Raw genomic sequence first — 23,366 nt, 5'->3', positions numbered from 1 at the left:
GATTGGATGCAGCAGTGGCTTGTTGGCCACGCAGGAGGAATTGGAGAGGAAACCAGACCCATTTAAAAAAAAAAAAAAAAAAAACTGAGGCCATTTATTGAGTCAAATAGAGGTGGTCATTTGCAAAAAAAAAAAAAAAAAAAGAAACCTGAAATTTGCCGGAAATGGTCAGGTATAAAAATTACTAATATACTTCAGTTTTCCTTCTTCCCCAATTTTTATGCTTGCACTCTCTAGTCCTGACAAGCCCACTTCCAGCTTTATCTGACACAGGACTACATATCGTGTGTCCGTATCTCATCGGTGCAGTCTGTAAAGGGGTTTATCTGGTTCATTTTGATTGCTAAGCCAGCCCCCTTCTCAGTCTATGCATTGTATGTGACAGAGGGGGGCTGGCTTAGTTACTGAAATTAGCCAGTAAGCCTGCCCCTTTGACACATAGCGCTGGTCACATGCCGCCAAGATCAAACCCAAATTAGAGGTGGACTTACCAAGGACCAGATAACATGTCTCCAGAGGGACCTGGGATAATTTAATTTTTTAAGAACATTTCTGGATTTTTTTTTTTTTTAGCTAGACAGACCCTTTAACGACATTTGAATACGAGATAATATGAGCTTGGCTAAGCGGTTACTGATCTAAATGATGATGAGCGAGTTGACTCTTTCCAGTAACATCAGCAGAATTGTGAATGCTGCTCTGGGCTGTAATTTATTATATAGGCTGCAGTGCAAGATAGACTCCACCTTCCATGTAGGAGTTGTGCACATGTTAAATATTGCTAGAATTGGAGATAAAAATAAAATCCCTACTCCCGAGACCCGCGTTGATTGATGATTTATGTTTTTCTTTAAGGTTATTATTGAAACCAGTTTCTTTTGAAGCTTGAGCTGCTGAGGCCAGTGCCATGTAAAGTATAACCAGCGTGCTCCGCATTCTGTAATATGTATATAATTTGGGAAAATTCAGCAGGCTCATCGCGTTGTCACCTTCAGGTTAGCCGTAGCGATCTCTGGAGCTGCTGTACAGATGCATAGTGATTGTGTTAATATTCTGCAGTAATAAGGTTTTCAGCTTGTAGCAGATGTGAGATATTAGGCCCGTCCTCTCATGCATTCCATATAATAATACATCCTTCATAAAGGCTGACGATGTGCAATCTGGGGCCGCCATGGTCATATGTCTCACGGTGAGGCAAGTAGCTTTTTATTTTAATTTTTTTTTTTATATAAGAATATATGCAACTGAAATGTGTTTTCTTGCTAAAATATTATTTTATCAAAAACTATTTTATTAAATCGGGGTAAAAAGGGTCGTCTTATTGAGTAGAATACAATGACATATGTCCGCACCCCATCTCCCGCTCAAACTTTTCTCTATAAACAAGAAAGTCAAGCCACTGACCAAGTTTTTCTCTTGCAGCCCCATGTATGCATTACAAGTAATTCTACATCTTCAAGTGGAAGTAAGTTGGTCTATAGTATTACAGATCAAGGCCATAATGTGTTTAATGGAGGTGTAAATATCCACTGTGGATGGTATTGGTGGACACCTTCAGAAAAGGGGCAAGAAGGCTTTTCATTATGATCAGGACATGGAGTAGCAGTGTAGATGAAGATTTCCCTACATTTTTAATTGACATTGAGTAGATGTGTGCGTATATACGGGACTAACTGTATCAAACAGGTCTTCAGGGTATTAAGAGTTAGCCAGCATATGTCTTGAATAGGGTTATTGCGCTTATGCAAAGTCTGCGGTATGGTACCAGGCCATGGGGATCTTATATGGAAAGCATATGTAGCTATAGGTCACCCTATTCCAGGGGTCCCTAACCTGTAGCTCGGGATCCACATGTGTCTAGCGAACCTATGGTGTATGGCTCACGACTGTCTGCCAGCTTGGTGCATTTGCACCAGGTCTGTCAAGCAGCCATGAAGAGCCGGTCTTCAGATATCGAGTCTTGTGAGTAGCCCGCTCAGAAGAGCAGATCTGGATGATACTATCTGTCAGAGGAGGTCCTTGCTGCTGGATGCGACAGTGTGATGTGAGTGCTTGATGGAGAATACTGAATGAGGGTTTTGTGGGAACCCATGGATGAAGGTATGCTGCCTCATGGGATTTCTGTGTAAAAGATTTCACTGTCATTATACCCACAATCTGGGCTCTGTCTGTCACTACTGTGAGAGGGGCGAGAGATAGATGTTGGTCGTGAATGTATCTCTCGGGGTCAGAAAGGTTGGGCCAACATCTGTACACCATGGGTTGACCACTGGGACAGCTGCAATTGTCTCCCATGGCCTCATTCAGAGGTGTGTTGGTTGTTTTTGTTTTTTTGGTCTTACATTAAGAAAGGAATGATATTCCTTATTGTGACTGGATTTTTATAAATAAGAGAAAAGCTGAATGTTTCTCAAGCTTCTGGCAAAGTGTCGGTGAAAAAAAGAGAACACTAGGATGGAACTGATGACTGACCACTCGGGTGCAACTAAAGACTGACAACACTGGGCTGTAACTGAGAACTGACCACACTAGAATGGATATGGGTAGAATGCAGCTCTCCTCGGTATCCGTAGGTGCATGGATAGGATTCCAATTCACCAAAACCAAATGATTAAGAAGAGATCCGGTACTCAAATGAGGGGTGGATCTCTACTTTAACACTAGGATGTAACATTACTAATTACCCACTAATTAATTCATTATTAATATTAGGTAATAACTGACAATACTGGGACGTAACTAATTACAGACAACACCAGGCTGCCACTAATATCTAGGATGCCATTAGTGTGCTGCCTGAGTTTGTCACAGATTCATCATCAATCATCTCTCCCAGTGTGTGGCAGTCTTATGTCTGGTTAGTAGGTTCAGGGCTCCCAGGGTCCCTGCAGGGCAGTGTCCCTGGTTTGCCCACCCCGGCCCCTTACGATTAGCTGCTGCTAGAGAAGCACAGAGTTCCTGTTGCCATGGGATCATGCCGGTGTCTTCCCGGAGTTAGATGCCGGAAGCCAGGAAAAGCCGTGACTTTTATCATGGAATTGGTACTAAATATAAAATGTGGCATTATAAGGGGGCATTTGGATGCTTGAGTTCTCCTAAATCCTAACCTTCTGCCGGCTGACGTTGGCTAATCCAGAAACAGATGCTGCCGCAGCTATTTGTTGATTCAGTTTCCATGGAAACCTGATGCATTCGTCTACAGTAGGAAGCTCCCTGCACATTGGTTGATTTTATAGGAAGCGAGTCTTGAGGTAGGTATTGATGACTGCACTGATAATTGGTCATACCTTTTAACATTCAGCTTCTTCATGCATTTATCCATGGACTGCGAGATAAGGGGCCACAAAAATCCGATGCTATCTGAAATCGGGAGGTAGGTTAGGTCGCCCTGTTGAGCAGAAACGGGCCCGATGACCTAGACGTCAGTGCTGCTTATCTCGCTCTATAGTGAATGAAACAGCTTGGACTCTCCAGCCTCCCTGCAGCCTTTGTCAGCGCTAACACCTCAAAGGATGCGAGCAACAGTAAGTGGAAGTGTTAAGGGTTTGTCGTCTCTTTCCATTTTCCACCTTTTTTCAGATGCTTTGTTAGACGGTGCTGCTCGGCTGTGTCAGCTAATGTGCTACACAAAGGAACAAGGGGAAGGCTTTCTGAGTGATCCCAAGACTCCGTCCTCTTCAGAGCATGTGTTCACGTCTCTTTCAGAGTGATTCTTGGGTGGGATTCATTTAGCCATTGTGTCTGTGTCCAGCCCGCAGTGCGTTCAACGAGGGTCTGATAAATGGCAAAGTGACGGGCCATAATGAATCACCGAACTGGCAGACTGGACTGACACATTAAGCTAAAGCAGATGAGCAAGGCCACTCCGGCTGGGGAAGGGTTAACTGGTCGTCTCTACTAGGAAATTTAAAAAAGAAAAAAGAGACTTTTTTATGTGGTAGCCAGTACTAATATTCATCTCTTAGGAAGTTCTGCAATCCTGAAGTAGGCTGTGTTACTTAAGCTTTTGGAAATCTTTGATAATTTGCTCGGTTCTGTTGGTATCCCTTGGACTATGAATTTTCCTTGTTTTATTTCTATTTGTAAATGAAACTTCATGACACAGGGCGAAGCCATCAATTTTGTGGTTCAATTATTAATGGCTCCCCAGTTTAGTGCCCCATGAAGCACAGGCTTCCTTAGCACTTCCCTTGTGGGTTGGTTTTTTTTTTTTTTTCGAGAATGATGATTATTTTTAGTTCGTGTTAACAATCCTCATAATCGCAGACTGCATTCTATTGTCTCCTGTTATTATCCATTTCAGATTAGGAAAAAGCTGACTTTAAATCACATTAGTGAGGTGAATGACAGAAAGTTCAGAAATATTCTCACCCGAACTCCACGCTCACATGTTCAGTCTTTGCTCAGTATTTGACATTGTCATCTGGAAGCCAAAATCAAGAGTGATACAATCAGAGGAAAAGTATAATAGAAACACGTCACCACTTCTGTATTGATCATTCAGTCCTGTTTTTTGCTTACAAATACTGATGTAAAATACTGGTCAAAATGGTGCCATGTGAACATGGCCTAAAGAGCGCTATTTAAAGGGGTTAGAATAGGCCTACAATATCAGATCGGTGGGGTCTGACTCTTCCCATCTTTTCGTATGGGCCATGCACGTGTGCAGGTACTACAGCATCTTCACTGTTTACATCCTCTCGCCATCTGTACTTGCCTGTGTCGTATTTTTAGGATATTTTCCACTTACAAAAACACTGGGAAGGGGGTTTACGTTGCATTTTTAATTACTTTTTTTTTTTTCAAGTATTTGCATGCTACTACTCGACAGTAATGTACTGAGATAATTGCATTTATTTGTGTATGTGCCCCTTATTTTATGCAGTTTTAGTGCAGATTTGTTTTATCGTTTTTTTTAGTAGTTTTGTTTTCCAAGATTAGAAACCTCGAGATTACGTGATTTGTTTTTTGCATGCATGTTTTTGAGGCTCCATGGAGAAGCCTATATAAGAGCCAAAAACATCGTGCAGTTCAGCCGCGTCTTAAAATGCCCAGTGGACCTGTTCCCTTAAAACATGGCCGTATTTTGTGGCGTCGGTGCAAGGTGTCGCTGGAGGGTCCTGCTCACCTGAAAGAGGTTTCTGGAGATGTGTATGCGAAAATGTGGGGATGAGAATCTTTTACTTTGTAGGATTTCTTTTGCAGTTTGGCCTTAAGTTTTTGAGGTCAAATATCGTAAAATTGCATTGGTCCATGTGTATGTTGGTTATGTCATATGTACTTAGCAGAAATGCTTACTTTCACGTGCTGCTTCGTATTTAACCCTTTTGTGCGCTAGTTGAACACTTAAATTCCGGGAACCGCTATTATAAAGTATTCCTTCCCCATCGTTGTGTTACAGAAAGGCAAGAGTGACCGTCCCATCCATCGGCACATAATGACAGACATGCTGAAGGGGTGAGATTTTCCCATGCTACATGTGGACCTGTTTCTTTTGCTTTTTTTTTTTTTTTTACTGAAATACCCAGTATACATGGCGATTCCTAGTTTTGCCTTTCCCAGATCCCGCTGGGTATAATGCAGCGTTTAGTCATTGTACGCGTTATCTCTTTTCATTTTTGTGAAGGGGCAGAGGGAATCGATTTTTTTTTTTTTTTTTTTTTTTTTTTTTTCTGGGAGTAGAAACCGCACAAAATGCCTGATTTGTGCTTGATGTCTAAACATTTCCTCTAAAGGAGGATCTCATTAAAAGATATTTAATCCACAGGAAACATCATTTTATATGAAGTATTTGCAGAAAGAATGCGCTGAATTTATTTGTATTTTTTTCCTATGTAATTCAGTAAATACCTAAAAGAGCATTTTTAAGAATTTTGCCTAGACTGTAGTATATAGAATGAATGGAAATCCAGACCCACGCAATGACTTGTTTGAAGTTTTCTGATGGTGTTCAGTTATTTGTGGCTTTTCTGTCTAATTAATGATAGATTGCAAAAGTGGACAACCATTAGCAGCGATTTACTGTGCCCTTAATGTTAGTTCTCCACTTTCAACTGACCTCTAATGGCAATATTAGTCCATGTCCATCTCCAGTACACGCTACTCTATCCTGTCCTGCCTGAGTGTCACCATAGTGCTCACTTCTTGTTGGAAAACCCAGAAGATCAGAACGAGCAACAAGGGACATTCAGGGGAATGTTGCAATGTGTCAACTGTAGGAAAGTCGCAGATGGATGCCGCGCAATTGTGCATGTACATGGCAGATTTCTGCTCATAATGAGCGTTGTCGATAATCGCCTCTTTACATGCCCATTCATACAAGCCAATACAAACTGTATGATTGTTTTGATTAGATCAGTATGTAAAGCCATTAAATCATTGTTGTTGGCAGCACAAGCATTTTGCTTGTCTGTCGTCTGGTTGGTTGGCATGATTGCACAAATAAGAAAAGAATGTGCATGTTTGTTTCTGTGAAAGGGCCTTTAGACCAGTTTCAGCTGCACAAATGCGGATTCATTTCTGCACCTTTAAACCCCCTCCATCCCCATACATATCTCGCTTGACTGTCCCATACACAGCTATTTTGCACACATGCGCAGAATATCACACGACCCTATTAGCATCAGCAGGTTCAGCCAATGTTGGCCTAATGTGTAGGCCAACATTGTAATGAGGGCCTTTAGGCTGGCTGCAAGAGTCCCGGCCGGCCTTTAGGCTGGCTGCAAGAGTCCCGGCCGGCCTTTAGGCTGGCTGCAAGAGTCCCGGCCGGCCTTTAGGCTGGCTGCAAGAGTCCCGGCCGGCCTTTAGGCTGGCTGCAAGAGTCCCGGCCGGCCTTTAGGCTGGCTGCAAGAGTCCCGGCCGGCCTTTAGGCTGGCTGCAAGAGTCCCGGCCGGCCTTTAGGCTGGCTGCAAGAGTCCCGGCCGGCCTTTAGGCTGGCTGCAAGAGTCCCGGCCGGCCTTTAGGCTGGCTGCAAGAGTCCCGGCCGGCCTTTAGGCTGGCTGCAAGAGTCCCGGCCGGCCTTTAGGCTGGCTGCAAGAGTCCCGGCCGGCCTTTAGGCTGGCTGCAAGAGTCCCGGCCGGCCTTTAGGCTGGCTGCAAGAGTCCCGGCCGGCCTTTAGGCTGGCTGCAAGAGTCCCGGCCGGCCTTTAGGCTGGCTGCAAGAGTCCCGGCCGGCCTTTAGGCTGGCTGCAAGAGTCCCGGCCGGCCTTTAGGCTGGCTGCAAGAGTCCCGGCCGGCCTTTAGGCTGGCTGCAAGAGTCCCGGCCGGCCTTTAGGCTGGCTGCAAGAGTCCCGGCCGGCCTTTAGGCTGGCTGCAAGAGTCCCGGCCGGCCTTTAGGCTGGCTGCAAGAGTCCCGGCCGGCCTTTAGGCTGGCTGCAAGAGTCCCGGCCGGCCTTTAGGCTGGCTGCAAGAGTCCCGGCCGGCCTTTAGGCTGGCTGCAAGAGTCCCGGCCGGCCTTTAGGCTGGCTGCAAGAGTCCCGGCCGGCCTTTAGGCTGGCTGCAAGAGTCCCGGCCGGCCTTTAGGCTGGCTGCAAGAGTCCCGGCCGGCCTTTAGGCTGGCTGCAAGAGTCCCGGCCGGCCTTTAGGCTGGCTGCAAGAGTCCCGGCCGGCCTTTAGGCTGGCTGCAAGAGTCCCGGCCGGCCTTTAGGCTGGCTTTCAAGTCGGCAGCTTTCTCATTGAAAATTTGGGAGTCATGGCTGACTAAGCACTCTTGTGTATGGGAGTATTGGTTGAGATGGCTGATGGCCGAATGATCAGCTGAGGCGTCCTTTGGCCTACAGCCATCTAATGTGTATGGCCAGCTACAGACTAACAGTCAGTATCTGAAACTGGTGCAAGGGTGCCATTACATGTACAGGATATGACCAATTTCTAGTATGAAGAAGATAAATAGCGTCCAAAACGGTTAATGTATTAAATATTTATTCTGCCAAATAAATCATTGTTACGTTTTGACCCATTATAGGTCTTCGTCAAGCATGCACTTTCTACACTTTCTGTCCAGTCAGACCCATATCATTCTAAAATTCTGAATTGGTTTGTGTAAATTGCCTTTAACCTGATTAAAATGCCTCATTGTGCTGAAACATCTGTCTGCCGTCAAAATGTTTATATGGTGTAAATAGATATATCATAGACAATGCCATTATAGGCAACAGAAACATTTTTTTTCTGAGTCAAACCTAACAAATGAGTATTATCCTAACAACATTTCTTTATGTATAGAAGACCAACTTGGACCATTGTCTTCTGTGAGATCAGTCTGGGGATGTCAGGAATTTTTGTTTGTAAATCCAACTTGAGTGGCGTCATCCTTGTTTTCGGCTCGACCTATGTTCATTGTCAAAAGCAGTTACTTCAAAATCCAATCCAAAGATGGAAGTCTATCTCCCCGATTCATCAGTGTTTTTGCCAGAAATCTAGCGTAAATGACTTTGAAAGGTTACAACATTGTCAACATTTTCACGCCAATTTCACTCTGCTCCCCCAAAATACTCAAAGCTGAGACACAACAGAGGTGGGACACCACAGCTCTTCATGACAAACTGTGGTGTTCCTTACACCGAAGATCTTACTCAAGTCTCTGACTGTGCATCTCTTAATGAATCAGTCGCTTCTGACTGCACCACATCCCCCTTGTTCATGCCGGTCTTTATGAATTGGTTCTTATTTCTGGGTCTCGTCTGTGTGATCGGGGGACACAGAGACCATGGGTTATAGCTGCTGCTACTAGAAGGTGGGCACTAAGTAGTACAGTGTTTCTCCTTCCACCAGCTGTCCTTCTGCGGGCACTGAGCTCAATCTGTTGTAGGTTAGTGTCCTGAAGGAGGCAGAAAGTCATGGGGCATTCTCCTTGGTCAGCAGCCATTTTACACCTGTCTACATCTCCGTTTCGTAAAGACCTGAAATGTTGGATTATTAACTTTGGGTTTTGAAAAAAAATTCTGCAAAACAAAACTAAATTGAAAATGAAGATAAATATTTTCCGTTTTCAAATGTAGGTGATTGGTAAATGAAGCTGCTTCTATTATCGCAGTCTATATAAATCTCCTATAAAATGAATTCAGTATTTTAGATGCGTGCGGGAGGGAGGACCTGTCTATGGCGCTGTAAGGAATTGAGGTCTTCCTGACCCCTTCCCATATTCTATCTAAAAACTCCAGTATTTTTTTTTTCTCACTCATTTTAGAAATGGCTTGTGTTCATTTTTCTTGAGTCCTTGCAAGGCTAATGCTTCTAGTGACGACAAATGAAGCCTGCGACTACAGGATTGTATTGTGTGCAACTCAAGGTTAAACGATGAATCATTATTCTCCATTTAAAAAGCTGTGCTGCAGTTTTCTCAGTGGACAGATTGGTTTTTACTAAAACTATCTGATGTAAATAAACTATTACCGGGCCTGGTTTTGTGCTAAAAATGTATTTTGCCTTTGCACCAGTTTTTAATCAGGTTCTCACAGTACACAATTATAAAATACTAGATGGTGGCCCGATTAACGCATCAGGTTTTCTAGAATGTGGCCAGCTGGAGACCGACGTTCAAAAGATGGTCCGGGACGATCCACCACGATCAGCGATCTCACAGCGGGGGCATTTCAGCAACTCCTGCAGAATTCGCGTGCGGAATTCAAGCGCATTCCAATCGATTTGAAGCATCGCTTGGAATGTGATTGACAGGTTGATAGCATAGTGTTTGACAATTATGATCAACTTTTTACTATTGATGCTGCCTATGCAGCATCAATAGTAAAAGATAGAATGTAAAAAAAGGTTATACTCGCCTTCCGATGGCCCCCAATCTCCTCTCCACGCTCCCGGCATTTTCAGGTCCCAGTAATGCTTAGCGCAAAGGACCGGAGATGACGTCACTCTCGCGAGAGCGCAGCGTCGTCAGCAGTCTTTCGCGCAAAGCATTACTGGGACCGAAAGATGCAGGGTGCATGGTGAGAGGAGGGAAAGAGTCCGGGGGCCGTCGGAAGGGGAGTATATCAGTATTTTTTATTTTAATTCTATTTTTTACAGGTTTATGGTACCCAGGGCCTGGAGGAGAGTCTCCTCTCCTCCGGACCCTGGGAACCATCCGCACATTGAGCGCTGTCACGGTCAACTCCCGGCTGCGTCGCCGCTGACCTCCGTGCGGCAGGAGATGACCTGCAGCAACCATCGGGAGATCAGCGGCTAGCGCTGCAGATCTCCTGTCAGTAGCGGTGGCGTGTGTTAGAATGCCACGCCAATTCGCGACCGGACTGCGCCCGTTGCTGATTGGTTGCGTCCGGCCGCAACCAGTCAGCGACGCGGGATTTCCGTTACAGACAGATTTAGATGATTATATACAGTCATGGCCAAAAGTATTGACACCCCTCCAATTCTGTCAGATAATATTCAGTTTCTTCCTGAAAATGATTGCAAACACAAATTCTTTGGTATTATTATCTTCATTTAATTTGTCTTAAATGAAAAAACACAAAAGAGAATGAAGCAAAAAGCAAAACATTGATCATTTCACACAAAACTCCAAAAATGGGCCGGACAAAAGTATTGGCACCCTCAGCCTAATACTTGGTTGCACAACCTTTAGCCAAAATAACTGCGACCAACCGCTTCCGGTAATCATCAATGAGTTTCTTACAATGATCTGCTGGAATTTTAGACCATTCTTCTTTGGCAAACTACTCCAGGTCCCTGATATTTGAAGGGTGCCTTCTCCAAACTGCCATTTTTAGATCTCTCCACAGGTGTTCTATGGGATTCAGGTCTGGACTCATTGCTGGCCACCTTAGAAGTCTCCAGTGCTTTCTCTCAAACCATCTTCTAGTGCTTTTTGAAGTGTGTTTTGGGTTATTGTCCTGCTGGAAGACCCATGACCTCTGAGGGAGACCCAGCTTTCTCACACTGGGCTCTAAATTATGCTGCAAAATTTGTTGGTAGCCTTCTGACTTCATAATGCCATGCACACGGTCAAGCAGTCCAGTGCCAGAGGCAGCAAAGCAACCCCAAAACATCAGGGAACCTCCGCCATGTTTGACTGTAGGGACCGTGTAATTTTCTTTGAATGCCTCTTTTTTCTCCTGTTAACTCTATGTTGATGCTTTTGCCCTAAAAGCTCTACTTCTGTCTCATCTGACCAGAGAACATTCTTCCAAAATGTTTTAGGCTTTTTCAGGTGAGTTTTGGCAAACTCCAGCCTGGCTTTTTTATGTCTCGGGGTAAGAAGTGGAGTCTTCCTGGGTCTCCTACCATACAGTCCCTTTTCATTCAGATGCCGACGGATAGTACGGGTTGACACCGTTGTACCCTCGGACTGCAGGGCAGCTTGAACTTGTTTGGATGTTAGTGGAGGTTCTTTATCCAACATCCGCACAATCTTGGGTTGAAATCTCTTGTCAATTTTTCTTTTCCGGCCACATCTAGGGAGGTTAGCCACAGTGCCATGGGCTTTAAACTTCTTGATGACACTGCGCACGGTAGACACAGGAACATTCAGGTCTTTGGAGATGGACTTGTAGCCTTGAGATTGCTCATGCTTCCTCACAATTTGGTTTCTCAAGTCCTCAGACAGTTCTTTGGTCTTCTTTCTTTTCTCCATGCTCAATGTGGTACACACAAGGACACAGGACAGAGGTTGAGTCAACTTTAATCCATGTTAACTGGCTGCAAGTGTGATTTAGTTATTGCCAACACCTGTTAGGTGCCACAGGTAAGTTATAGGTGCTGTTAATTACACAAATTAGAGAAGCATCACATGATTTTTCGAACAGTGCCAATACTTTTGTCCACCCTCTTTGTTATGTTCGGTGTGGAATTATATCCAATTTGGCTTTAGGACAATTCTTTTTGTGTTTTTTCATTTAAGACAAATTAAATGAAGATAATAATACCAAAGAATTTGTGTTTGCAATCATTTTCAGGAAGAAACTGAGTATTATCTGACAGAATTGCAGGGGTGTCAATACTTTTGGCCATGACTGTAATAGATATTTTCAGTTTTTATACATTTATAATATATAATCATGTGCAGGAGGGGGTACATTATCATATGTAGGCATACGGTGTATATTATTATTAATAATAATAATAATAATAATAATAATAATATTATTTTTTTTTTTTTTTTTATTATTGTACATGGATAGGCAGTGGAGGCCTGGTTGAATGGTCGCAATGGTCACCAGACTCTACCCAGACGGGCTTTCTTTTTGGGAGTCATCCAAGATTAGGTATAACCAAGAAAATCGTGCAGTTTCAACTATTTCATCTGTACAGCTACCTCTGCTCCCCCCCCCCCCCCCCCCCCCGTATATGAAGTCATTCTAAAAAGTTAAAAGGGGGGTTTTGTACAATTTTTTTTTCTTTTTTTTTTTTTGTAAATCCACCCACCCCTAAAAAAAAAAGTAAAAAAAATAGTTGATCACTGGAAAGTCCTGCGGCTGAATTACAGTGATAAGATGTAACTTGGTTAAAACTAGCCTTTTCCCAGCAGCGCCACCACAGGCGAAATTGAGTATGGCAACCATTGAAATGATGTGGATAGACTGAATCTGTCTGCAAATTCTCTGCTTTGAATAATGGATGAAGATCAAGAGAGTTCTGTATATAAACTTCAATATTTATTCACAGGGTATTTGAAAATAAGTTGTCCCATTTACATGTAAATCAGAAACATATAAAACCGTATGAGATCAGCAGCTGGGACCCAACCTGTCTGTAAAAAAAAAAAGAAAAATATGGGATGTTCTAGAGAGTTCACTGAATGGAGTCTGGCACTGTAATAACATGTGGCCGATGCAACAAGTCCATGAGTGACATTTATTCCACTGTGAGCGGTATTATTAAAGGGAACCTGACTTCGGATACACGATGCCTGATACACGAGCTGCATGTATCCGACAGCGGCTGTTTGATCTCAGCCAGGTATGTCCGACTCTGAAACACAGTAGGATTTCAAGAGAAAAACGCACTTTAAAAGCCGCCGGTGACCGAGCCACATAGGAGGTGAGACAGGTGGGTCCCTGGTGGCTTCTCGCCTCTGACTCAAGAGCTGGAGAGTGGAAACCTCAGCATAAAACTGTGCACCTAGAGATTCATAGATTAGATTGCCATGGAAGAGCAGCTTCATGCAAGCTTTACATCACTAAGCACAATGTCAGACGGTGAATGGAGTAGTGTAAAGTAGCCACCACTGACCTCTGGAGTTGTAGTAATGGATGTTTGTGCAGTAACAGTTTCCTTCCACTTTGCTTCAGTTCCTGTGAAGCACCTGAAGTGTTAATAAACTTCTTGAATGTGGTTTTGAACACCTTGAGGGGTGCAGTTTTTAGAATGGTGTCACTTTTGGGTATATTTTCTGTCATATTGACCTCTCAAACTCACTTCAAATGTGAGGTGGACCCTAAAAAAATGGTTTTGTAAATTGTGTGGGAGAAATGAGAAATTGTTGGTCAGCTTTTAACCCTTGTAACTTCCTAACAAAAAAAGTTGTTTCAAAAATTGTGCAAATGTAGATCTATATGTATGTATCAAGCCCGCCCACTCCGCATAGCCACACTCGGTCCACGCCCTAAACCCCGTCCACACAGCGCGCCTTATTAGCGCAGCGCACACAGGCGATGACACATTCACCTCGAAAGCCACCCTGCAAAACTCGCCACTGCGAGCTACAATGAAGGCCACCGCCTTCAGAGTATCAGTGCGTGGCAGGCACAGCCACAGGCCACATCTAGCTCCGTCGTGTCTAGAACGGAGTTGCTCCCATGAGGCATGACGTCAGTGCAATTTTTTTCTGGTTCAAATGTTTCCAATTGTATATGTTAGAGGAGTGTGAGGTGCTGCCGGAGGAGGCGACTATAAAGGAGAAAATCTGTGCTGTGGAAAAATGCTGTGTATAAAGGAGGAGCGTGAGGTGCAGTAGGAACAAGGACCCTTAACTGCCGCCGTTAAGTGGTATTTGCAGTCATTAAGGAGTTAATACTGTGTTCAAAAAACGTGTTGCTTCAAATATATATATATATATATATATATATATATATATATATATACGTGTATGTGTATATATATATATGTATGTATGTGTGTGTGTGTGTGTATGTATGTATGTATATAATATATATATATATATAATAATAATTTGAACGTATGTGTGTATCAACTAACCAATCAAGAAGCATCTTTCATTTCACCAGAGCTGTTTAAAAGAAGCTGAGCTGTGATTGGTTACTATGACCAACAGTTTTTCCACTCCACAACACCTCTGCAGACACTGACCGGGTGAGAGAAATCTAGCATCCCTGGGAACATAAGCTCCCAGTCATTGTCTGCCCCCCAGAAAGAAGCAGAGCGCACATGACAGAAATGATTCCCCCCCCTCCCGTGCCTATATACCCATCACACATCCTCCATCCCATAGGCACATCTTCCCTCTTAAAGGGATCTCTGGTATGGAAGTTAGGGCAAATCCACTCAGCGCTTTGGTTTTGACCCCAGGCCTCTCTTAAAAGAATCCCCGGTATGGAAGTTAGGACCGTTCCACTCAGCGCTGTTGTCCTGACCCCAGTATCTCTTAAAGGGATCCCCGGTAAGGAAGTGAGGGCAAATCCACTCTGCACTTTGGTACTGACCCCAGGCCTCACTTAATGGGATCCCCGTTATGGAAGTTAGGGCAATTCAACTCAGCGTTCTGGTTCTGACCCCAGGTTCTCTTAAAGGGATCCCCGGTATGGAAGTCAGGGCAATTGCCTTCAAATGCTCTGGTACTGACCCCAGGCTCTCTTAAAGGGATCTCCTGTATGGAAGTTGGGGCAATTCCCTCAGCGCCGTGATTCTGTCCCCAGGATTCTATTAAAGGGATCATTGGTATGGAAGTCAGGGCAAATCCACTCGGCGCTCTGGTTCTGACCCCAAGCCTCTCTTAAAGGGATCTCCAGTATGAAAGTAAGGGAAAATCCACTCTGCACTCTGATTCTGACCCCAGGCCCCTCTTAAAGGGATCCCTGGTATGGAAGTGAGGGCAAATCCACTCAGCGCTCTGGTTCTGATGTCAGGCCTCTCTTAAAGGGATCCCCGATATGGAGGATAGGAACGTTCCACTCAGCGCTCTGGTTCTGACCCCAGGCTGATGGGATGATGTGGGATATTAGGGGCAGTAGTCCGGTGGCTCTGGCTGATGGGATGATGTGGGATATTAGGGGCAGTAGTCCGGTGGCTCTGGCTGATGGGATGATGTGGGATATTAGGGGTAGTAGTCCAGTAGATCTGGCTGACAAGATGATGTGGGATATTATAGTGAATGTGGCTATGTGGAGTGGGCGGGGCTATACACTCAGATATATATAGATATAGTATTTTTTTTCATTATAATTTGTTATAACTAACTGTAGTTAGTTACTATGCCCGGGCAATGCCGGACTCTTCAGCTAGTCTTATATAATAATCGCCAGTTGGAGCTTCCGGCCGCTGTCTCCGAATCCCATAAGGCACCGCGGCAGGGTCTCTTGCACAGGTGACATGCACGTCTCCGCTATTCCCACGCAGGTGCAGTAACAGCCACAACTGCACGCTCTACCCGCGCATGCGCGGTAACGACGCGACTGTTACTGTGCCTGCGTTGGGAATAGCGGTGATGTCTATTTGCACACACAGATGTTAATTTCACCGCACTCCTGATGCAATAGCATCGGGCCTATTTAGTCATTTATAATTTGTTATAACTAACCACAGTTAGTTACTATGCCCGGCCAACGCCAGGCTCTTCAGCTAGTAACCTCATAAAGTGACAGTGGTCAGAAGAATTATAAAATTTGGCCTGGTCATTGAGGTCAAAATTGACTCGATCAATAGGGGTTAATATAAATGAGGTTTTATAGTTTTGTGATGTTGATATAAATACATTAGCTTTTTATTACCTATTATAAATGAGCGAATTAATGCAGGGCAGCAATTGAGCACCGACCTTTCTATCTTCAGTAGAATACAGTCCTTTTTGTGGACCAGGATTCTGTGAATCAGAGGGAACTTTTTTTTTTTTTTTCTTTTCCCACTTTTGCTCTGTGCGGAGGTAATAATCCACAGCAAATTGTAAAACTGTAGGGCTAATATTATCGTAAGACATTGGTCTGCCCACTACCGTCCTTGCCACGAATGATGGACCCAGTAAGCTTTGAATGAGTAGCTAATGCTGCTTCACTCTTACAATTTTTTTTTTTCATAGAACATTTGGCTTTTTAATAACCCATTCTAGTCCATTTGACTGTTTATCCTCACGCAGGCTCGTTTTTGGTTTGTTAGCACCAATTCAGATCACTTTTGCTCATGGTCCTGTCTTTGGCACTCTGGCTCAAGTTCTTTTCTAGACCTCTTTTTCAGGGTGACATGACTATTCCAACCTTCAGTGAGCTATAGCGAAGGAATGGCGAAATCTATGCAAATCCCAAAGGGTTTTTATTTCCCTGATTAACATAAATTACCAGACTGTTCTCCATAGAAACTATTGAAATACAGAAGTTGTGCGGCTTCTCGCTGTTCTGGTATTTGGCGCATCTTTAGTAATGCTCCAAACAATATGTCCAGAGACGTCTTGTCTGTACATTTGCCTTGCTTTCCTTTAGCTTCTGCATCCAGACCTTACATGCCATATTATTTATTTTTGGGAGAGTTTTAGGGTATGTGCACAAGTATGCAGAAAATTCCTGACTGAAAACCGGACTCCTTCCCAGAAAACACACGTTTTTTTCCTTGCGTTCTCTGCGTGGTTTTTACGCGTTTTTTATGGGTTTTTTTCCGGAGCATCCCCAGTCTCATAGAAAATATCTAGAAATGCGGATTTTTCTCCTCCGTCTCATTGGGGGACACAGGTACTGTGGGTGTATGCTACTGCCGTCTGGAGGCTGACACTAAGTATGCAAAAAAAAAGTTAGCTCTTCCGCCGCCGCATACACCCTCGCCCCGATTGCGGGCGGAAACCAGTTTTTTGCTTAGTGTCCTATGGAGGCACACGCAGTCGGGATTTCTCCAGACTAATTTTTTTTTTTTGTGGTTTTCTTGCTATGAAGAAGAGACAGGGGCGACGGATCCTATAGAAAGGGTCCGATCTCCCCAAACCAATAACGGGGAGCACGCGTTGAGTATCGCCTCCGCGTATCCTTTCCCGCACCGAGGGACATATCTGGGACTTTTCCCCAGACTTCTATTTTTCTTATTTTATTGAAATGACAGGGGCATCGCATCCTATTGAAAGGATCCGATTTCCCCAAACCATCAACGGGCGAGCATGTGCGAGTATCCCTCCACGTATCCTTTCCCGCGACGTGGGACATTATGCCAGACTTAGCCCTGTCCACCCCTAGGTATTGAAACCATGGGCTTGCACAGAGGCACAAGACTAGTCTGTGCGGACCCAACTGCTCCACCAACGCAAGACGGCGATGCTGCATGGCGGCGGACGGTCCCTCTCCTCGCCCCTGCAGGGCAGACGGAGCTAGGGTTCCTGCACCGTCCTAAAATCAAATACCCCAGCGCTACCGAAGATGGGTAGTCAAGCAGCCAGACGGCAATAGGCCATGATGCAGGTATGGAGCTGGGGAGGGCTCTGGGCAGCGGTATCAGGGCAGCTGCGATTGCAGCGGCCATGCAGCTCCTCGAGCATAGTGAGCCAGGCTGCGGTCTGCAGCACCATTCCCCACCCTCCCCCCGTCTCCCTTCCTCCCCTCTCTCCGTCCTCTCTTCCTCCTCGTCTCCCCACCTCCCTCCGGGTATCTGCGCGCGGCAGGGTCCGGGAGGCCCTCCTGCGGACCTGCGCCGCCAGCGGATGGAGGAGAGTGGCGTGGGGGGGGGGGGGGGGGCGGGCGCTGGATAAAATTGAGGCCCCGGCTTCAGATCAGGGTAGTCCGCGATCAGAAGACACACTCGCAGCCTACCCAGAGGTGAAGGAGCACATCGGAGGAGGACCCAGGAGTGCGGGGGGGGGGGGGGGGGGACACACAGGAGCAGAGTAAGTGCGACCCCCGTCCCGGAGCTACGCTACAGGCATTTAAGGGTTACCCTCCTCCTCCTTCCCCTCAAACTGTTATAAGAGTGGGCCTAAGCAGCATTATGTCTGGGAAAGGAAAGACGCACACGTTCCTTTATGCCGCATGCGTTTCCTGTGGGGTTATGTTCCCACAAGCGCAGTCTATTAAATTATGTGAAGCCTGTGACTCCGAACGCGCCCAGGAGCCCTCCCCTGCGAAGGAGCCCAGGGGTCTGGATCCCCCAGAATGGGCGTTATCACTTTCGCGGTCCATGGTTTCGCTTACGAAGGCGATTGAGAACCTTCAAGCCCCGGATAGGGGTAGAGACGACGGCTCGCCTGTTGGGGAGGGTTCATACACCTCACAAGAGCCTCCGGCCTGCAGTGGCCGCACACTCTCTAGGCAGACGCATAAGAAGAGAACCCACACTGCGTCTTCAGGCCCCTCCGGTGCTTCAGCATCCGTGAGTGCGGCGTCTCGCTCGCCATCGCCATTTTCCAGGAGCGAGCAGAGTTCAGGTGATGACTGAGAGGAATCCTTGGACCTGGATACCCCGGGGTGTCGGGAGACGGTAGACAGTCTCATTGAAGCGGTCAATCAAACTTTGGGTATTGAGGAGGACGTCTCTCTAACAGCAGGTCATAAAGTATCCTTTAAGAAGGCCAAGAGACCGCATAGAGTATTCAGCACTCATCCTGAGTTTGAGGACATAGTCCAGCGACACAGGGAACGACCAGACAAGCGTTTTTCGGGCCAGAAAACGCTAGAAACGAGATATCCGTTTGCACCAGAGCTCTGTAGGAGATGGACGGAATCTCCGGTTGTGGATCCCCCCCAGTTTCATGCCTGGCCTCGAGATCTTTGTTGTCGGTGCCTAGTGGTTCTTCTATTAAAGACACCACGGATCGGCTCATAGAAAGTTTAGCCCGCTCAGTGTATGAAGCATCAGGATCAGCACTCTCTCCTTCATTTGCGGCAACATGGGTAGCCAAGGCCATAATGTCATGGTCAGATTCTCAAATATGGTCTTACAGGATAGAGACCTGCCGACGGAAGTGTCTGAGATAGCATTTCAGAATGCGATGGCAGGTGACTATTTAATCAATGCGTCCTTGGATGCGGCGAATTGTGCAGCACTAGCGGCGGCGAATGCAATCGCCATTAGGAGAGCCTTGTGGTTAAGGCAATGGTGGGCTGATTCGATCTCCAAAAAATCCTTGACTTCCCTACCTTATCAGGGTAGCCGCCTATTTGGGGAGAAATTAGACAAGCTCATCTCAGATGCAACGGAGGGAAAAAGCAGCTTTCTACCACAACAGTAGAGTAAACTCAGGCGTGCTTTCGGGCATTTCGCAGCCCCGGGTGGATGGCAGCAGCCAGTTCTTCTGCCCCAGCTCGCTACAACCAGGACAAGGAGCGTCAGGTCACGTATAGAGCCAACCTGCTGGGCAGGATGCGAGGCCGCCCGCCCAGGTCAACGGGAGCCAGATCCCAGAGGCCCTCAGCGAAATGACTCGGGGCATCCAGTACCCGAAGACGACACAGTGGGCGGACGCCTACTCAGGTTCTGCCACGTCTGGGTCACGGTGGCACGCGACGCATGGGTGGCGGAACTAGTGTTGTCGGGGTACAAAATAGAGTTTGTCAGAGATCCTCCAAGACGATTTTTTCTTTCCCGGCTGCGCAAAGCAGAATCCCGGGCGGAGGCATTGCTAGGGGCTATCGGGGTGCTGCAGCGCAATGGGTCGTTCCTGTACCAGAGTGCGAAAAGACTCAAGGTTTTTATTCCAACCTGTTCGCAGTACCCAAGAAGGACGCGACAATAAGGCCGATTCTGGACGTAAAGCTCCTGAACAGGTTCATCAGAATCAGGCACTTTCAAATGGAATCTCTCCGTTCAGTCGTATCGTCCATGGAGCAGGGAGAATACTTGGCCTCGATCGATGTCCAGGATGCTTACCTGCACGTCCCTATTTTTCCCCCGCATCAAAGATTCCTACGTTTTGCAATCAATGGTCGGCATTTCCAATTTGTGGCTCTGCCGTTCGGGTTGGCCACCGCCCCCAGAGTGTTCACGAAGGTAATGGCGGTCGTCATGGCCATTCTACATTCTCGGGGCATAGTGGTTTTACCGTACTTAGACGACCTCTTAGTGAAGGGTCCATCCTTTCGAGCATGCGAGGAAAACGTCAGCATCACGCTGGATACCCTGTCTCGCCTAGGATGGCTGGTCAACGGGAAAAAGTCGTCCCTTGTCCCAGCTCAGAGGATCTCATTCCTAGGGATGATTTTCAACACCTCCCGATGGTTGGTAATTCTCCCTCGGGACAAAGCTCGAGCGCTCCGTCAGGGAGTTCTGAATCTTCAACGACCTGGCCCTCACACCATTCAATTCAGGATGAGGGTTCTAGGGAGGATGGTGGCGGCAATGGAAGCGATTCCGTTTGCCCAATTTCATCTTCGTCCCCTGCAGCACGCTCTCTTGACATCTTGGGACAAGAGTCCATTCACGCTAGATCATCAGTGCAGGTTGTCCTCTCGAGTCAGACGGTCACTTCAGTGGTGAATGCGCGACTCCTCTCTTCTTCAGGGGAAGCCCTTTCCCCCAGATCAGTGGTTGGTAATCACAACCGGTGCGAGTCTTCTCGGTTGGGAAGCAGTTTTCCGCCATCACACGGCTCAGGGGCAATGGTCGCATAAGGAGAGGCGCCTCCCGATCAACTTGTTGGAGATTCGAGCGGTGCGGTTGGCACTTCAGCATTTCCAGCACTTTCTGGCAGGGCGTCCGGTCCGGATTCAATCGGACAACGCCACGGCGGTGGCATACGTGAATCACCAGGGAGGCACGCGCAGCAGGGCAACCATGCGCTTGATAGAGCATGTACTACGCTGGGCCGAGGGGAACCACTCGGTAATCTCAGCGGTCCACATACCAGGCGTGGAAAATTGGGCAGCAGATTTCCTAAGCCGGCAGGGTGTCGTGGCCGGGGAATGGTCCCTACACCCCGAGGTGTGCCAGCAGATTTGCCAACGTTGGGGTACTCCGGACGTGGATCTGATGGCCTCCAGGGAGAACGCCAAAGTAGCCGTGTTTGTCGCTCGGTCTCAAGACCCGCGAGCAATCGCAGTGGATGCGTTGGACCTACCGTGGAGCCAGTTTCGGCTTCCATACCTGTTTCCCCCGCTGCCACTACTTCTGAGGGTCATCAGAAAAATCAAGGCAGAGGGAGTTCCAGCAATTCTGCTGGCCCCAGACTGGCCCCGTCGGGCATGGTACGCAGATCTGGTGCAGCTCCTCGCAGACGTTCCTTGGCGTCTGCCGGAACGGCCAGACTTACTTTCTCGGGCCGATCTGCCACCCGAAATCAGGGGCCCTGTGTTTGACGGCATGGCCGTTGAATCTTGGATTCTGACCCAGGCGGGGTTTGGGCGTAAAGTGGTTGCTACGATGGTTAGCGCCCGGAAGCCTACCTCGGCGAGAATTTACCATCACACTTGGAAGGTTTTCTTTCATTGGTGTCGAAAGCACGGGGTTGCTCCACTGTCTTTTTCGGTTCCCAACATCCTGGCCTTTCTTCAGTCAGGCCTAGACGCAGGATTGGCCCCAAGCTCCCTTAGGAGACAGATATCGGCCTTGTCTGTCCTCTTCCAGCGAAGGATCGCTACTAATATGCAGGTCAAGACGTTCATCCAAGGGGTCTCCCATTTGGTGCCCCCTATGGAGCGCCCATAGACGCCTGGGATCTTAACCTGGTCCTGGGTGTCCTGCAGGAAGCTCCTTTTGAGCCATTACAAGAAGTTTCATTATCTTATCTTTCCAGGAAGGTCGTATTCTTGGTAGCCATAACTTCCGTTGGGCGGGTTTCGGAGTTGGCAGCCCTATCTTGTAAGGCAGTGGTTTTCAACCAGTGTTCCGCGGCACACTAGTGGTCGACACATGGTCGGGTGTGCCGCGTGTCCGCATGGCTAATTTACATGCGATGCAAATTAGCCATGTGGAGGCAAGCAGGGCGGCGGGTCGGAGAGGCAGCAGTCCCGTGTTCCTGTGTCGCTTCCTCCCTGACACAGCAGTCAGCGGCGCGGCTGGATGACATCATCATTCAGCCCCGCGGCTGCTGTGCCAGTGAGAGGAAGCTGCCGGTGAGGAGAGGAGAGGTGAGGTGTGTGTGTGTGTGTGTGTGTGTGTGTGTGTGTGTGTGTGTCTAGGTGAGAGGTGTGTGTTTGTGTGCGTGTGTAGGTGAGTTGATGGATGTGATGAGAAGCAATGATGGGAGTCATGGAGAAGGCGGTGATGGGGAGAGGGCAATGGAGAAGGCGGTGATGGGGGTGATAAGAAGGCGGTGGTGGGGAGAGGGCAATGATGGGGTTGTCGAAAGGGCAATAATGGGGTGGTTGGGAGAAGGAAATGATGGAGGTAGTGGAATGGGCAATTTCTACATGAAGGGGATTATGATGGGGCATATTACTACAAGAAGGTGATAATGATGGGGCATATTACTAAAAGAAGGGGATAATGATGGGGCATATTACTAAAAGAAAGGGATAATTATGTGGCTCATATACTGCAATATAAAGGGGTACAATGAGAAATACTATGGCCATGAGGCTGGAGTACAAGCGCCAGCTCATCTATAATAATAAATGCCCTAAGTAACCGGTGACGTCACCACACACACGCACATGTTAACCCTCAACACACCACACCGCCTCAACACACACTCCTCTCACCTTTCACCTCCACTCACGTCCACTCACTCTTTCACTCCACATACGTTCCTTTCTCTCACTCCGTTTCTCATACTCACACCGTCATCGTCGCTGCCCCGACATCTTCCTCCGCCGCCGCGATCCTGGATCCAGACGTTCTCCAGGCCGCCGACATGTTCTTGCGGCGACGCCATCTTGGATTTCGTGAAATCCCGCGATATTCAAGATGGCGTCGCCGCAAGAACATGTCGCTGGCGTGGACGACTCGGGATCCAAAAAGATGGCGTCGGCGAAATCTCGCGAGATTACGCCGACGCCATTTTGGATCCCGATGTCGTCCACGCCGGCGACATGTTCTTGCGGCAACGCCATTTTGGATCGGCGAAATCCCGCGATAGTCAAGATGGCGTCGCCGCAAGAACATGTCGCCGGCGAGGACGACGTCGGGATCCAAAATGGCGTCGGCGAAAACTCGCGAGATTTCGCCGACGCCATTTTGGATCCCGACGTCGTCCACGCCGGCGACATGTTCTTCCGGCGACGCTATCTTGACTATCGCGGGATTTCACGATACTCAAGATGGCATCGCCGCAAGAACATGTCGCCGGCGTGGACAACATCTGGATCCAGGATGGCGCCGGCGGAAGATGATGTCGGGGAT

General features: G+C 47.1%; 1 protein-coding gene across 7 annotated transcripts in view; it reads left to right on the top strand.

The window, feature by feature from the left end:
* Nucleotides 1-23,366, top strand: part of FNDC3A (fibronectin type III domain containing 3A) — a 344,582-nt gene that overhangs the window by 154,042 nt on the left and 167,174 nt on the right. Inside the window, exon 1 of one of the 7 annotated variants that reach the window (XM_073546111.1) lies at nucleotides 1,328-1,465. The exons of 5 other annotated variants lie outside the window; for them this stretch is intronic. In XM_073546111.1, the coding sequence (XP_073402212.1) occupies nucleotides 1,343-1,465 (123 nt within the window). In that variant the 5' untranslated portion in view covers nucleotides 1,328-1,342. Of the gene's footprint in view, nucleotides 1-1,327; nucleotides 1,466-3,328; nucleotides 3,525-23,366 lie in introns of those variants that run through there. One more of the 7 variants, XM_073546114.1, reaches the window with a different exon arrangement.

The sequence above is a fragment of the Dendrobates tinctorius genome, unplaced genomic scaffold, assembly GCF_039654945.1.
Source record: "Dendrobates tinctorius isolate UK_male_01 unplaced genomic scaffold, ASM3965494v1 ptg000145l, whole genome shotgun sequence".
Classification (NCBI taxonomy): domain Eukaryota; kingdom Metazoa; phylum Chordata; class Amphibia; order Anura; family Dendrobatidae; genus Dendrobates; species Dendrobates tinctorius.
The sequence above is the reverse complement of the archived record's forward strand: the minus strand, read 5'-3'. Positions and strand labels throughout refer to the sequence as shown.